Source organism: Oncorhynchus kisutch, unplaced genomic scaffold (genome assembly GCF_002021735.2).
Source record: "Oncorhynchus kisutch isolate 150728-3 unplaced genomic scaffold, Okis_V2 Okis09a-Okis19a_hom, whole genome shotgun sequence".
NCBI lineage: Eukaryota > Metazoa > Chordata > Actinopteri > Salmoniformes > Salmonidae > Oncorhynchus > Oncorhynchus kisutch.
In genome coordinates, this window is record NW_022261985.1 from 9,009,952 (window position 1) to 9,026,389 (window position 16,438).

The 16,438-nt window shown below is 44.6% G+C and overlaps 1 protein-coding gene across 1 annotated transcript in view; it reads right to left on the minus strand.

Annotated features, from left to right (window-relative positions):
- Positions 1–15,688, minus strand: part of LOC109885543 (receptor-type tyrosine-protein phosphatase R) — a 115,241-nt gene extending 99,553 nt beyond the window's left edge. Inside the window, 3 exon segments of the mRNA XM_031815255.1 lie at positions 10,931–11,135; positions 11,459–11,681; positions 15,234–15,688. Coding sequence (XP_031671115.1) covers positions 10,931–11,135; positions 11,459–11,681; positions 15,234–15,246 — 441 coding nt within the window. The 5' untranslated portion in view covers positions 15,247–15,688.
- Between the last annotated feature and the right edge of the window lie 750 nt (positions 15,689–16,438).

A 16,438-nucleotide genomic window follows, 5' to 3' on the forward strand; every position in this document is an offset into this window, starting at 1 on the left:
GTCTCATCCCTTTACAGTCTGTCTCATCCCTTTACAGTCTGTCTCATCAATGTACAGTCTGTCTCATCCATGTACAGTCTGTCTCATCCCTTTACAGTCTGTCTCATCCCTTTACAGTCTGTATCATCTATATACAGTCTGTCTCATCCATGTACAGTCTGTCTCATCCATGTACAGTCTGTCTCATCCATGTACAGTCTGTCTCATCCCTGTACAGTCTGTCTCATCCCTTTACAGTCTGTCTCATCAGTGTAGTGATGTGTATTTAATAGTCCATAGGAGTCCCCCCAATCTCTCTCTCTCTCTGGTCTTCCTCCCCTCTCTCTATATATCTCTCTCACTCTGCCTATCTGTTTGTTTCTCTATCTCGTTCTCTCTCTCCCTCCCTCCTTTCTCTTGAGATCAGTTGTTAAATCAGAGGATTCTGGTCGGTCTACAGACAGAGTGCTGAAGGGACCATTGAGCCAGTAAAGTGATTGATTTTAAGGGTGCATCCTGAATGGCACTCTATTCCTTACATAGTGCACTCATTTTGAACAGGGCCCATATGGCTCTGTAGTGCACTATAGAGGGAATATTGTGCCATTTAGGAGTCAGACTTGAATTTTCCAGTGGAGAAGTAGGGGTCTATGGCTAGCCAGGGGACAACGGCTAGACAGGGGATCGTGTTGGAGGAATACAACTAGGGTTAGTCCACCTCCAAAACTGAGATCAGACACAGACACAGACACAGACAGACAGACAGACAGACAGACAGACAGACAGACAGACAGACAGACAGACAGACAGACAGACAGACAGACAGACAGACAGACAGACAGAGTCTCTGTTCTCTTGTAGATAAAGATGTTTTCCAGCAGCGTTCTGACAGCAGACGCCTCTCTGTCTAGTTAGAACACAATACACTGGTGGAAAATAACACCACAGAGCAGCCCGTTGTCTCCTGAGGTGGTGTGTGTGTGTGTGTGTGTGTGTGTGTGTGTGTGTGTGTGTGTGTGTGTGTGTGTGTGTGTGTGTGTGTGTGTGTGTGTGTGTGTGTGTGTGTGTGTGTGTGTGTGTGTGTGTGTGTGCGCGCGCGTCTGGTGGGGTTCAGCTGGCGCTGTAAGAGAATCTCAATGTGAAAGTGAAGGTCAAAGCAACGTATCTAATCGTTAATGTTACGTAATGACTCATTGTTGAGGTAGATGGATCAACACCACACTAACCATGATATTCAGACATATACAATCTATATACTTATCTAATCGTTAATGTTACGTAACATTATATACAATCTATAGGAGACAACACATACACAATCTATACGAGAGAACACATATAGAATCTATAGGAGACAACACATACACAATCTATACGAGAGAACACATATAGAATCTATAGGAGACAACACATACACAATCTATACGAGAGAACACATATAGAATCTATGGGAGAGAACACATATAGAATCTATAGGAGAGAACACATATAGAATCTATAGGAGAGAACACATACAGAATCTATAGGAGAGAACACATACAGAATCTATAGGAGAGAACACATATAGAATCTATACGAGAGAACACATATAGAATCTATGGGAGAGAACACATATAGAATCTATGGGAGAGAACACATATAGAATCTATAGGAGAGAACACATACAGAATCTATAGGAGAGAACACATACAGAATCTATGGGAGAGAACACATATAGAATCTATGGGAGAGAACACATATAGAATCTATAGGAGAGAACACATACAGAATCTATAGGAGAGAACACATACAGAATCTATAGGAGAGAGAACACATATAGAATCTATAGGAGAGAACACATGTGGAATCTATAGGAGAGAGAACACATGTGGAATCTATAGGAGAGAGAACACATGTGGAATCTATAGGAGAGAGAACACATGTGGAATCTATGGGAGAGAGAACACATACAGAATCTATAGGAGAGAACACATACATAATCTATAGGAGAGAACACATACAGAATCTATAGGAGAGAGAACACATGTGGAATCTATAGGAGAGAGAACACATGTGGAATCTATAGGAGAGAGAACACATGTGGAATCTATGGGAGAGAGAACACATACAGAATCTATAGGAGAGAACACATACATAATCTATAGGAGAGAACACATACAGAATCTATAGGAGAGAGAACACATACAGAATCTATAGGAGAGAGAACACATACAGAATCTATAGGAGAGAACACATACAGAATCTATAGGAGAGAGAACACATACAGAATCTATAGGAGAGAACACATACAGAATCTATAGGAGAGAACACATATAGAATCTATAGGAGAGAGAACACATATGGAATCTATGGGAGAGAGAACACATATAGAATCTATAGGAGAGAGAACACATATAGAATCTATAGGAGAACACATAGAATCTATGGGAGAGAACACATATAGAATCTATGGGAGAGAGCACATATAGAATCTATAGGAGAGAACACATACAGAATCTATAGGAGAGAGAACACATATAGAATCTATGGGAGAGAACACATATAGAATCTATAGGAGAGAACACATATAGAATCTATAGGAGAACACATAGAATCTATGGGAGAGAACACATATAGAATCTATGGGAGAGAGCACATATAGAATCTATAGGAGAGAACACATACAGAATCTATAGGAGAGAGAACACATATAGAATCTATGGGAGAGAACACATATAGAATCTATAGGAGAGAACACATATAGAATCTATAGGAGCGAACACATATGGAATCTATGGGAGAGAGAACACATATAGAATCTATAGGAGAGAGAACACATATAGAATCTATAGGAGCGAACACATATGGAATCTATAGGATGAAAACATATCAAATCCGAGAGAACACATACGAGAGAACACATACACACCTGGTACACATGCACACACACAAACAAACACACACAACATTCAACTCTCCCAGTACAGTACCATGTCTCTGCTTATTGTTTAGGGCTGTTGTCTTGGTCCGTTACTCTCCCAGTACAGTACAATGTCTCTGCTTATTGCTTAGGGCTGTTGTCTTGGTCCGTTACTCTCCCAGTACAGCACCATGTCTCTGCTTATTTTCTTAGGGCTGTTGACTTGGTCCGTTACTCTCCCAGTACAGCACCATGTCTCTGCTTATTGCTTAGGGCTGTTGTCTTGGTCCGTTACTCTCCCAGTACAGTGTCTCTGCTTATTGCTTAGGGCTGTTGTCTTGGTCCGTTACTCTCCCAGTACAGTACAATGTCTCTGCTTATTGCTTAGGGGTGTTGTCTTGGTCCGTTACTCTCCCAGTACAGTACAATGTCTCTGCTTATTGCTTAGGGCTGTTGTCTTGGTCCGTTACTCTCCCAGTACAGTACCATGTCTCTGCTTATTGCTTAGGGCTGTTGTTTTGGTCCGTTACTCTCCCAGTACAGTACCATGTCTCTGCTTATTGCTTAGGGCTGTTGTCTTGGTCCGTTACTCTCCCAGTACAGTACAATGTCTCTGCTTATTGCTTAGGGCTGTTGTCTTGGTCCGTTACTCTCCCAGTACAGCACCATGTCTCTGCTTATTGCTTAGGGCTGTTGTCTTGGTCCGTTACTCTCCCAGTACAGCACCATGTCTCTGCTTATTGCTTAGGGCTGTTGTCTTGGTCCGTTACTCTCCCAGTACAGTACAATGTCTCTGCTTATTGCTTAGGGCTGTTGTCTTGGTCCGTTACTCTCCCAGTACAGTACAATGTCTCTGCTTATTGCTTAGGGCTGTTGTCTTGGTCCGTTACTCTCCCAGTACAGTACAATGTCTCTGCTTATTGCTTAGGGCTGTTGTTTTGGTCCGTTACTCTCCCAGTACAGTACAATGTCTCTGCTTATTGCTTAGGGCTGTTGTTTTGGTCCGTTACTCTCCCAGTACAGTACAATGTCTCTGCTTATTGCTTAGGGCTGTTGTCTTGGTCCGTTACTCTCCCAGTACAGTACAATGTCTCTGCTTATTGCTTAGGGCTGTTGTTTTGGTCCGTTACTCTCCCAGTACAGTACAATGTCTCTGCTTATTGCTTAGGGCTGTTGTCTTGGTCCGTTACTCTCCCAGTACAGCACCATGTCTCTGCTTATTGCTTAGGGCTGTTGTCTTGGTCCGTTACTCTCCCAGTACAGTACCATGTCTCTGCTTATTGCTTAGGGCTGTTGTTTTGGTCCGTTACTCTCCCAGTACAGTACCATGTCTCTGCTTATTGCTTAGGGCTGTTGTTTTGGTCCGTTACTCTCCCAGTACAGTACCATGTCTCTGCTTATTGCTTAGGGCTGTTGTTTTGGTCCGTTACTCTCACAGTACAGTACAATGTCTCTGCTTATTGCTTAGGGCTGTTGTTTTGGTCCGTTACTCTCACAGTACAGTACCATGTCTCTGCTTATTGCTTAGGGCTGTTGTCTTGGTCCGTTACTCTCCCAGTACAGTACAATGTCTCTGCTTATTGCTTAGGGCTGTTGTCTTGGTCCGTTACTCTCCCAGTACAGCACCATGTCTCTGCTTATTGCTTAGGGCTGTTGTCTTGGTCCGTTACTCTCCCAGTACAGCACCATGTCTCTGCTTATTGCTTAGGGCTGTTGTCTTGGTCCGTTACTCTCCCAGTACAGTACAATGTCTCTGCTTATTGCTTAGGGCTGTTGTCTTGGTCCGTTACTCTCCCAGTACAGTACAATGTCTCTGCTTATTGCTTAGGGCTGTTGTCTTGGTCCGTTACTCTCCCAGTACAGTACAATGTCTCTGCTTATTGCTTAGGGCTGTTGTTTTGGTCCGTTACTCTCCCAGTACAGTACAATGTCTCTGCTTATTGCTTAGGGCTGTTGTTTTGGTCCGTTACTCTCCCAGTACAGTACAATGTCTCTGCTTATTGCTTAGGGCTGTTGTCTTGGTCCGTTACTCTCCCAGTACAGTACAATGTCTCTGCTTATTGCTTAGGGCTGTTGTCTTGGTCCGTTACTCTCCCAGTACAGTACAATGTCTCTGCTTATTGCTTAGGGCTGTTGTTTTGGTCCGTTACTCTCCCAGTACAGTACAATGTCTCTGCTTATTGCTTAGGGCTGTTGTCTTGGTCCGTTACTCTCCCAGTACAGCACCATGTCTCTGCTTATTGCTTAGGGCTGTTGTCTTGGTCCGTTACTCTCCCAGTACAGTACCATGTCTCTGCTTATTGCTTAGGGCTGTTGTTTTGGTCCGTTACTCTCCCAGTACAGTACCATGTCTCTGCTTATTGCTTAGGGCTGTTGTTTTGGTCCGTTACTCTCCCAGTACAGTACCATGTCTCTGCTTATTGCTTAGGGCTGTTGTTTTGGTCCGTTACTCTCACAGTACAGTACAATGTCTCTGCTTATTGCTTAGGGCTGTTGTTTTGGTCCGTTACTCTCACAGTACAGTACCATGTCTCTGCTTATTGCTTAGGGCTGTTGTTTTGGTCCGTTACTCTCACAGTACAGTACAATGTCTCTGCTTATTGCTTAGGGCTGTTGTCTTGGTCCGTTACTCTCCCAGTACAGTACCATGTCTCTGCTTATTGCTTAGGGCTGTTGTTTTGGTCCGTTACTCTCCCAGTACAGTACCATGTCTCTGCTTATTGCTTAGGGCTGTTGTCTTGGTCCGTTACTCTCCCAGTACAGTACAATGTCTCTGCTTATTGCTTAGGGCTGTTGTCTTGGTCCGTTACTCTCCCAGTACAGCACCATGTCTCTGCTTATTGCTTAGGGCTGTTGTCTTGGTCCGTTACTCTCCCAGTACAGCACCATGTCTCTGCTTATTGCTTAGGGCTGTTGTCTTGGTCCGTTACTCTCCCAGTACAGTACAATGTCTCTGCTTATTGCTTAGGGCTGTTGTCTTGGTCCGTTACTCTCCCAGTACAGTACAATGTCTCTGCTTATTGCTTAGGGCTGTTGTCTTGGTCCGTTACTCTCCCAGTACAGTACAATGTCTCTGCTTATTGCTTAGGGCTGTTGTTTTGGTCCGTTACTCTCCCAGTACAGTACAATGTCTCTGCTTATTGCTTAGGGCTGTTGTTTTGGTCCGTTACTCTCCCAGTACAGTACAATGTCTCTGCTTATTGCTTAGGGCTGTTGTCTTGGTCCGTTACTCTCCCAGTACAGTACAATGTCTCTGCTTATTGCTTAGGGCTGTTGTCTTGGTCCGTTACTCTCCCAGTACAGTACAATGTCTCTGCTTATTGCTTAGGGCTGTTGTTTTGGTCCGTTACTCTCCCAGTACAGTACAATGTCTCTGCTTATTGCTTAGGGCTGTTGTCTTGGTCCGTTACTCTCCCAGTACAGCACCATGTCTCTGCTTATTGCTTAGGGCTGTTGTCTTGGTCCATTACTCTCCCAGTACAGTACCATGTCTCTGCTTATTGCTTAGGGCTGTTGTTTTGGTCCGTTACTCTCCCAGTACAGTACCATGTCTCTGCTTATTGCTTAGGGCTGTTGTTTTGGTCCGTTACTCTCCCAGTACAGTACCATGTCTATGCTTATTGCTTAGGGCTGTTGTTTTGGTCCGTTACTCTCACAGTACAGTACAATGTCTCTGCTTATTGCTTAGGGCTGTTGTTTTGGTCCGTTACTCTCACAGTACAGTACCATGTCTCTGCTTATTGCTTAGGGCTGTTGTCTTGGTCCTTTACTCTCCCAGTACAGTACCATGTCTCTGCTTATTGCTTAGGGCTGATGTCTTGGTCCGTTACTCTCCCAGTACAGTACAATGTCTCTGCTTATTGCTTAGGGCTGTTGTTTTGGTCCGTTACTCTCACAGTACAGTACCATGTCTCTGCTTATTGCTTAGGGCTGTTGTCTTGGTCCGTTACTCTTCTCTATTTTTACAGATAACTTTCCACTGGTTTTACACCAAGCTAGAATGACTATGAATACGGATGACTCCCCAGTCTACATGTCAGCACCTCAAAGCCAGTGAGCTCACTGACCTTCTACAAACAGGAGTCACAGTGGGAATGGCTGACTGATAGTAAAACTAAACACATCTCAGACTAAAAGCATTTGTATTTGGTTCCAAACCTTTTCTAAAGACATAAACCTCAACTGGAGTTGGTGTAGAAAGGGTGAGGCCATTGAGAAAGTGGAGGAAGTTTAACTCCTAGATATAACACACAGGATGGTATATTATTACAGTCGACTCATATTGACCAAGTTGTTGTGAGAATGGGGAGGGGGTATGTCTTTTATAAAATATGTGTTTTCAGGCTCTGGTCTTGTCCCATCTTGATTACTGTCCGGTAATAGGGTCAGGTGCAGACAAGACAGATCGAGACAACTATGGTTAATACTGCAGACAGAGACAAGACAGATCGAGACAACTATGGTTAATACTGCAGACAGAGACAAGACAGATCGAGACAGCTATGGTTAATACTGCTGACAGAGACAAGACAGATCGAGACAGCTATGGTTAATACTGCAGACAGAGACAAGACAGATCGAGACAGCTATGGTTAATACTGCTGACAGAGACAAGACAGATCGAGACAGCTATGGTTAATACTGCAGACAGAGACAAGACAGATCGAGACAGCTATGGTTAATACTGCAGACAGAGACAAGACAGATCGAGACAACTATGGTTAATACTGCAGACAGAGACAAGACAGATCGAGACAGCTATGGTTAATACTGCAGACAGAGACAAGACAGATCGAGACAGCTATGGTTAATACTGCTGACAGAGACAAGACAGATCGAGACAACTATGGTTAATACTGCAGACAGAGACAAGACAGATCGAGACAACTATGGTTAATACTGCAGACAGAGACAAGACAGATCGAGACAACTATGGTTAATACTGCAGACAGAGACAAGACAGATCGAGACAGCTATGGTTAATACTGCAGACAGAGACAAGACAGATCGAGACAACTATGGTTAATACTGCAGACAGAGACAAGACAGATCGAGACAGCTATGGTTAATACTGCAGACAGAGACAAGACAGATCGAGACAACTATGGTTAATACTGCAGACAGAGACAAGACAGATCGAGACAGCTATGGTTAATACTGCAGACAGAGACAAGACAGATCGAGACAGCTATGGTTAATACTGCTGGTTCAAAACAGAGAAGCCCTTAACTCCACATACAGAACTAACATCAACTAAATGCCCGTCTTTAACCTGGTTGAGGTTTTGACAAGAGATCAACTGCTTCTCTTCTAGTTGTTTTAATGAGAAATATTACCGTGATGAAAGTTCCAGATTGTCTACGTAATCAAATAACATTCAGCTCAGACACCCACAAGGCATTTCACTAGGGGTCTCTTCACAGTCCCCAAGTTCAAAACGAACTCACTGCAACACACAGTATTCTACAGAGCCATGATCACATGGAACTCCCTTTCACCTCAAATTACTCAAGAAAACAGCAAGATTCCCTTAAAAAATGTATGAAACAACATCTCGTGGAACGACAGAGACTGTGAGGGGACACACAGACACACACACAGACACACTAACACACAGACACACTGACACACAGACACACTGACACACGCACACTCCTTCTGAAGGCCTGCCTGTTATAATAGCAGATGGTCTTTCTCATCCATCACAGAGAGGGGGACATCGGGGCCATCTGGCCCCAGCCAGGCCTCGCCCACCTTCAGGACCAATGGCTTCAACCTGGGCCTCTTCCCACATCCTCCACCCTCACTCTGAACAGTCAACACCCATGTCTCAGCAAGAGCTCTTGATGTGTTAAATGATCAATTAAATGATCAATCAATCAATCATCATTATCTACAATCAAGGACTCTGAATCCACTGTGTTACGATAGTAAATCATTTCTCAAAGTGAAAATCCATAGGATGGGAATCCTCCAACCTGGTCTGCTATACATTCAGTGCTGCTTCTGGATGGAATCCCATGTCCTGAGGTTTCAGACCGACACCCAGAGTGTCGGGATCACAGGAGTTCATATATTCATGATTGTATTTCCTGAGGTTTCAGACCGACACCCAGAGTGTCGGGCTCACAGGAGTTCATATATTCATGATTGTATTTCCTGAGGTTTCAGACCGACACCCAGAGTGTCGGGCTCACAGGAGTTCATATATTCATGATTGTTTGCAACCAACGTCTCTTGACTCCACTGGCTCAAGATACCAAAGTGAAAATCCATAAAATCGCAGTCACCCATCATCAATCATCATCTGGGTCATTCCACGAAATGAGTGTCTTTTTGTTGTTTTAAGAAGAAATTCTGCACCAATACAGAGTTGTGTCTTGTGGGGTATGTATGGGTGTCTGTGGTTTTCTCCATGTGGTTTAAAGACCACATGGCGAATTTAAATCAATATTTTTTTTTATAGAAATAAAGACTTGCTAAAGTGCTCAACTTCAGCATTTTGACGTGTCCCTCTGTGACTTTTAACCCACTTTCCCCTGTCACTAGGGGATTTATGGCTGATTAAAAATTTAATCTACCACGGTCAACCCCTCCACGGTCAACCCTGCCGCGGTCAACGCTGTTACGGTCAATCTTGTTACGGTCAACCCTGTTACGGTCAACCCTGTTACAGTCAACCCCGTTACTGTGTTACTGTCAACCCTGTTACGGTCAACCCTGTTACTGTTAACCCTGTCACTGTCAACCCTGTTACGGTCAACCCTGTTACTGTTAACCCTGTCACTGTCAACCCTGTAACTGTCAACCCTGTCACTGTCAACCCTGTTACTGTCAACCCTGTTACGGTCAACCCTGTTACTGTGTTACTGTCAACCCTGTTACAGTCAACCCTGTTACTGTGTTACTGTCAACCCTGTTACTGTCAACCCTGTTATTGTCAACCCTGTTATTGTCAACCCTGTTATTGTCAACCCTGTTATTGTCAACCCTGTCACTGTCAAACCTGTTACTGTCAAACCTGTTACTGTCAAACCTGTTACTGTCAGCCCTGTTACTGTCAGCCCTGTTACTGTCAACCCTGTTATTGTCAACCCTGTCACGGTCAACCCTGTTACTGTCAACCCTGTTACTGTCAACCCTGTTACTGTCAACCCTGTTACTGTCAACCCTGTTACTGTCAACCCTGTTACTGTCAACCCTGTTACTGTGTTACTGTCAACCCTGTTACTGTCAACCCTGTTACTGTCAACCCTGTTACTGTGTTACTGTCAACCCTGTTACTGTCAACCCTGTTACTGTCAACCCTGTTACTGTGTTACTGTCAACCCTGTTACTGTCAACCCTGTTACTGTCAACCCTGTTACTGTCAACCCTGTTACTGTCAACCCTGTTACTGTCAACCCTGTTACTGTCAACCCTGTTACTGTCAACCCTGTTACTGTCAAACCTGTTACTGTCAACCCTGTTACTGTCAAACCTGTTACTGTCAACCCTGTTACTGTCAACCCTGTTACTGTCAACCCTGTTACGGTCAACCCTGTTACTGTCAACCCTGTTACTGTGTTACTGTCAACCCTGTTACTGTCAACCCTGTTCCTCTACTTGACACTTTTTTATTTAACAGTTTGAAATGGGAAAACGTGATTTTATTAAGTTGAACATCTCTTTATGACAGAATGTTGAAATGAGGTGAAATCAAATGTGTTTTTAATTATTATTTTTTACCAAGGTACACATCTCCAAAGGCACTGGTGGTCAACCCTGTTACTGTCAACCCTGCTACTGTCAACCAGTTTTTTTTTTTACCAAGGTACACATCTCCAAAGGCACTGGTGGTCAACCCTGTTACTGTCAACCCTGCTACTGTCAACCTGTTTTTTTTTTTACCAAGGTACACATCTCCAAAGGCACTGGTGGTCAACCCTGTTACTGTCAACCCTGCTACTGTCAACCTGTTTTTTTACCAAGGTACACATCTCCAAAGGGACTGGTGGAGCGACCCATCAATACATCCAGAGTGTAGATGGGAAATATCTACACTCTACTCACCACGGTGACCATACAGCGCGCTGAGACCGGAGCGTTCTCCACCCGTACCTCCTGCTCCGGCTGTGCCAACAGGCTGACGGCTCCATGCCCACGGGGCGCCTGGCGGGACTGGGACTCCAGCAGGGCAGCGGGCATCAGCTTAGCCAGCCTGGCATGGGTCTGGGAGGACTGGGTGAGGAGGCTGTCCACCCTGGCCATGTCCCTGCTGAAACATTCTGTATGATCAGGGTGCACTATGGAGACATCTCATTAGTTCCATTTCATGTGTACTACGGCAGGTAGAACCTGAATCGCAGTATTACATACAGTAACATGAGATACAAGACAACAAAGAGAGTTGGTTGTAAAATACTATTAAACTAAAGGTTAAATTGTGTTGAATAATTCTTTATTGTGTCCCTTTCTGTGAATGTCTCTTGCATCTCAAACACAACATCCTCACTACATCTGCGTTTCATTTTGTTTTTTAAATGCGTTTCATTTTTTGTTATGTGATGGACTGTGTTGGTTTCAAGCATCCCTCTTTACCTGAAGCTGTCCAGTCTGGCCTGGTGCTGGGCACTGAGGGTGTTAACCAAGGCATGGAGACTGTCTCTGTCCCCACCACGCTGCCACCCGGGTGTCTCCAGACTCAGGGTCCTCTCCTGGCCATCTTGGTCCACGTGACGGTACACCAGGACTGGGCTGTCCGACCACCTCCTCCCCTCACCGGTCCTGGTCGTGTAGCGGTCATGGTCACCAGAAAAAACATCTACAAAGAGAGAGGGAATGGGTTGATGCTAGCTGCAGGTCTACCACTATGGTTGATGCTATGCTAGCTGCAGGTTCAACACTATGGTTGATGCTATGCTAGCTGCAGGTCTTACCACTCTGGTTGATGCTGTGCTATCTGCAGGTCTACCACTATGGTTGATGCTATGCTAGCTGCAGGTCTACCACTCTGGTTGAAGCTGTGCTAGCTGTAGGTCTACCACTATGGTTGATGCTATGCTAGCTGTAGGTCTACCACTATGGTTGATGCTATGCTAGCTCTAGGTCTTACCACTCTGGTTGATGCTGTGCTATCTGCAGGTCTACCACTATGGTTGATGCTATGATAGCTGCAGGTCTATCACTCTGGTTGATGCTGTGCTATCTGCAGGTCTACCACTATGGTTGATGCTATGATAGCTGCAGGTCTACCACTATGGTTGATCCTATGCTAGCTGCAGGTCTACCACTATGGTTGATGCTGTGCTAGCTGTAGGTCTACCAATATGGTTGATGCTATGCTTGCTGTAGGTCTTACCACTCTGGTTGATGCTATGCTAGCTGCAGGTCTACCACTATGGTTGATGCTATGCTAGCTCTAGGTCTTAACACTCTGGTTGATGCTATGCTAGCTGCAGGTCTACCACTCTGGTTGATGCTATGCTAGCTGCAGGTCTACCACTATGGTTGATGCTATGCTAGCTGTAGGTCTTACCACTCTGGTTGATGCTATGCTAGCTGTAGGTCTACCACTATGGTTGAAGCTATGCTAGCTGCAGGTATACCAATATGGTTGATGCTATGCTAGCTGCAGGTTTACCCATATGGTTTCTTTGGACTCAAAATGCTAATCAAGATTTATTGACATCAAGTTTCATTTTGAGCTCTCAGTTTTAAAAAATTAATCCCTCACAGACAAGAAAGAGAAAGAGGAAGAACGAGAGCATCACACAGTTCATAGGAAAGCAAGGAAGAGACAGAATGGATAAGAGAAGGAGAGAGAGAGAGAGAGATGTTCTATATAGTCTGGTATTATAGAGAAGAAGGAGAGAGAGATGGTTGTTCTATATTGTCTGGTATTATAGAGAAGAAGGAGAGAGAGAGGGTTGTTCTATATAGTCTGGTATTATAGAGAAGAAGGAGAGAGAGAGGGTAGTTCTATATAGTCTGGTATTATAGAGAAGAAGGAGAGAGAGAGAGAGGGTTGTTCTATATAGTCTGGTATTATAGAGAAGAAGGAGAGAGAGAGGGTTGTTCTATATAGTCTGGTATTATAGAGAAGAAGGAGAGAGAGAGGGTTGTTCTATATAGTCTGGTATTATAGAGAAGAAGGAGAGAGAGAGGGTAGTTCTATATAGTCTGGTATTATAGAGAAGAAGGAGAGAGAGAGAGAGGGTTGTTCTATATAGTCTGGTATTATAGAGAAGAAGGAGAGAGAGAGAGAGATGGTTGTTCTACATAGTCTGGTATTATAGAGAAGAAGGAGAGAGAGAGAGATGTTCTACATAGTCTGATATGACAGAAAAGAAGGAGAGAGAGATGGTTGTTCTACATAGTCTGGTATTATAGAGAAGAAGGAGAGAGAGAGGGATGTTCTACATAGTCTGATATGACAGAAAAGAAGGAGAGAGAGGGATGGATAGTGTTCATAGTCTTTGGTATTTGTTTAATTAAGCTGATCAGTCATCCGCTCATGCCCCGAGCCATGAAACCTGCCCCTTTTCCTCTTTCTCCCTCTCCCTGCTCTCTGTGCTCTCTCTCTCTTTCACTTTCTCTCTCTGTCTCTCTCTCTCGGTGCTCTTTCTCTCTCTCTTTCACTTTCTCTCTCTGGCTCTCTCTCTCTCTCTGTGCTCTCTCTCTCCCTCTCCCTGCTCTCTGTGCTCTCTCTCTCCCTGCTCTCTGTGCCCTCTCTCCCTGCTCCCCCTCTCTTTCTCTCTGTGCTCTCTCTGTGCTCTCTCTCCCTGCTCTCTGTGCTCTCTCTCTCTGTGCTCTCTCTCCCTGCTCCCTGTGCTCTCTCTCTCCCTGCTCCCTCTCTCTTTCTCTCTGTGCTCTCTCCTTCTGTGCTCTCTCTCTCTCCCTGCTCTCTGTGCTTGCTCACTGTTTCTCTCACTCTTTCTCGAGTGAATGTCATGTTGTTATTCATTTTCCAGATTGAGAGGCGGAGGCAGCAGGCAGCAGGCAGCAGGGAGAGAGATACAGTAGGGAGAGAGAGAGCGAGAGAGAGAGCGAGAGAGAGAGAGAGAGAGAGAAAGGGAGGGAGGGTGAGAGAGAGAGAGATATGGGGAGAGAAAGATCACATTTCCTCATGTGCCAGGCACGCGTGTCAGCACAGCAAGGTGGTATGGAAGGGAAGTGGGAAGAAGAAATGTCATCCCTCCTAGTAATACATCACACTATATCTGATGCCAGTGAAGAGAATGAAAGCTCTGATTTTAGGAATCATTTCGGCTTCTTCTGAGAGTGTAGAACAGAATAAGCATTCTAGAACTCAGGGGCGTAGGCCTGGAGGTCAACAGCTGCCAATCACATGGGTTTTTCCCATTGACCTTCACTGAGTGACAAGCATAGAGTTAGGAATTAGAATGCTAGTGGAATTTAAAAAGATCTCTATGGTAACAGCCAGATGATCTTCTCTAGACATCTAGTTTACAGGCTGCGTTGGTTTTACAGTATCTCTCTGAGTCACAATGACAGGTTTATCAATGGTCTTCTGGTATAGACTAAGAGCAGAATAAATACATGTAGTCTATCTACATGTCTCTCTCTCTCCCCCCTCTCTCCTCTCTTGCTCTCCTCCTCTCTCCCCCTCTTAACCTGTAATAAACTGTGTATCAGTATGATACAGTAATGCCAGCTGTAAAATCTATGTAGAATATCACAATAGTAAACTCGGTAATTATTGTATTGTACATTCTCTGTAAAACAACGTGTATATTACGTGGCATTGTCTTTAGACTAACACCGTTCACAATACAGTCTCCTTCATCCAGGTCATTACTGCTGCGCGACCCTTCCTCTTTCACAAACACAGTTGAGACATTTTCTCCCTAACGACAGTAGTGTTGTTTTCGGCCGGTTGCTAGCCATGGTCCTGAAAACACGCTTCCTTATTGGATTAGAGGTGGGATTCTATTCGATCGGCTTTCAGCCTCGAGTTTTATGCATTTGCAGACGGACCACACAAACGGAACAACTTCGATTCTGTCTTTGTTGCATGAAAAATTCAGATGAAACATAAGATGGTTATGCTTCTAATGCACCGTTACATATTGACGGTCGCCCTATTCCTCATCATTGGCATAAATCATGCATGCAGCAACAACATGCACGCAGCACCTGACAAAACAAATACCATTACAACCCTGTATAAACTACATACAGATGTGCCTGCTATGCGTGATGCTGAAAGCATAGGTTATGGAGTTGCATTGAATGGTATAGGTGTTTCTGTGCACTAACTGGACAATAGGCTATAACACCAGTCAGTGATGACATTCATTGAATCTATTTGAATGCTTGCTGGGTTATTGGTGTCGTAATCTGCGCCACTTACCTGCGTTTCCCATCTGTAGTAAAAAGGATAAAACCATAAAAAAGCTGCATCTTCTTTGCTGCATCTTTCCCGTCCAGGTACCGCGGACAGCTCACATTCAAAGGCGATTCGGGAGGAACAAGAAGCGGTCCTTTTTGTCTGTCTGTATCGGCTGCTGGTGAGGTTAAAATCAGGGTTCAATGTCGAGAATTACAACGATCCAACCCTGCTATAACTTGCATTCAATTGCGTTTATGTTATACTGTGTGCAAGTTACCAAGTTCAGTCTTTATCATAGCCTCCCGCCCAACGCGCCCCAGAGGAGACAGAGTCGCATCTGGGCTCGAGGCTGCGGTTACTCGGAGCGGGTTCGCCTTGTGGAACTAGTTGTCTGCATCAACGCGAAGCAAGATTCCACGCTGCGCTACAGTGGGCGTGGCAGACGTTGCATTCTTGGCCTTTCATTCGCTAAGGTTGATCAAAATGGAAATGAGCAAGATTGTAAAAATGTGAAATTCGAACAGTAAATTATACACCCCATCAACCCCCTCTAAATGCAATGTAAAGATTAGCCAGCACAAAGTCATATTCTCTCCTCTCGGAAAATTCATTGAAAAGACCCACACACACACACACCCTCTCATATCATTACCAAGCCCAGCTCCCTGTAGAGGAGAGGCTGTGCAACAATGACAACATGTAAAAAATATCAAACAATTAGAGAGTGTTGTTTCCCCAAATGTAAAACCTTGATTGAAGTTTTTGAAGACCTCTCTGATGAGAATAAGATACCCTTGTTGTTGGGGGAGGAGGCAGAGAGCTGTGGGTTGGCAGCGCACTACATTGAAGACATCTCTGATGAGAATAAGCTACCCTTGTTGTTGGGGGAGGAGGCAGAGAGCTGTGGGTTGGCAGCGCACTACATTGAAGACATCTCTGATGAGAATAAGCTACCCTTGTTGTTGGGGGAGGAGGCAGAGAGCTGTGGGTTGGCAGCGCACTACATTGAAGACATCTCTGATGAGAATAAGCTACCCTTGTTGTTGGGGGAGGAGGCAGAGAGCTGTGGGTTGGCAGCGCACTACATTGAAGACATCTCTGATGAGAATAAGCTACCCTTGTTGTTGGGGGAGGAGGCAGAGAGCTGTGGGTTGGCAGCGCACTACATTGAAGACCTCTCTGATGAGAATAAGCTACCCTTGTTGTTGGGGGAGGAGGCAGAGAGC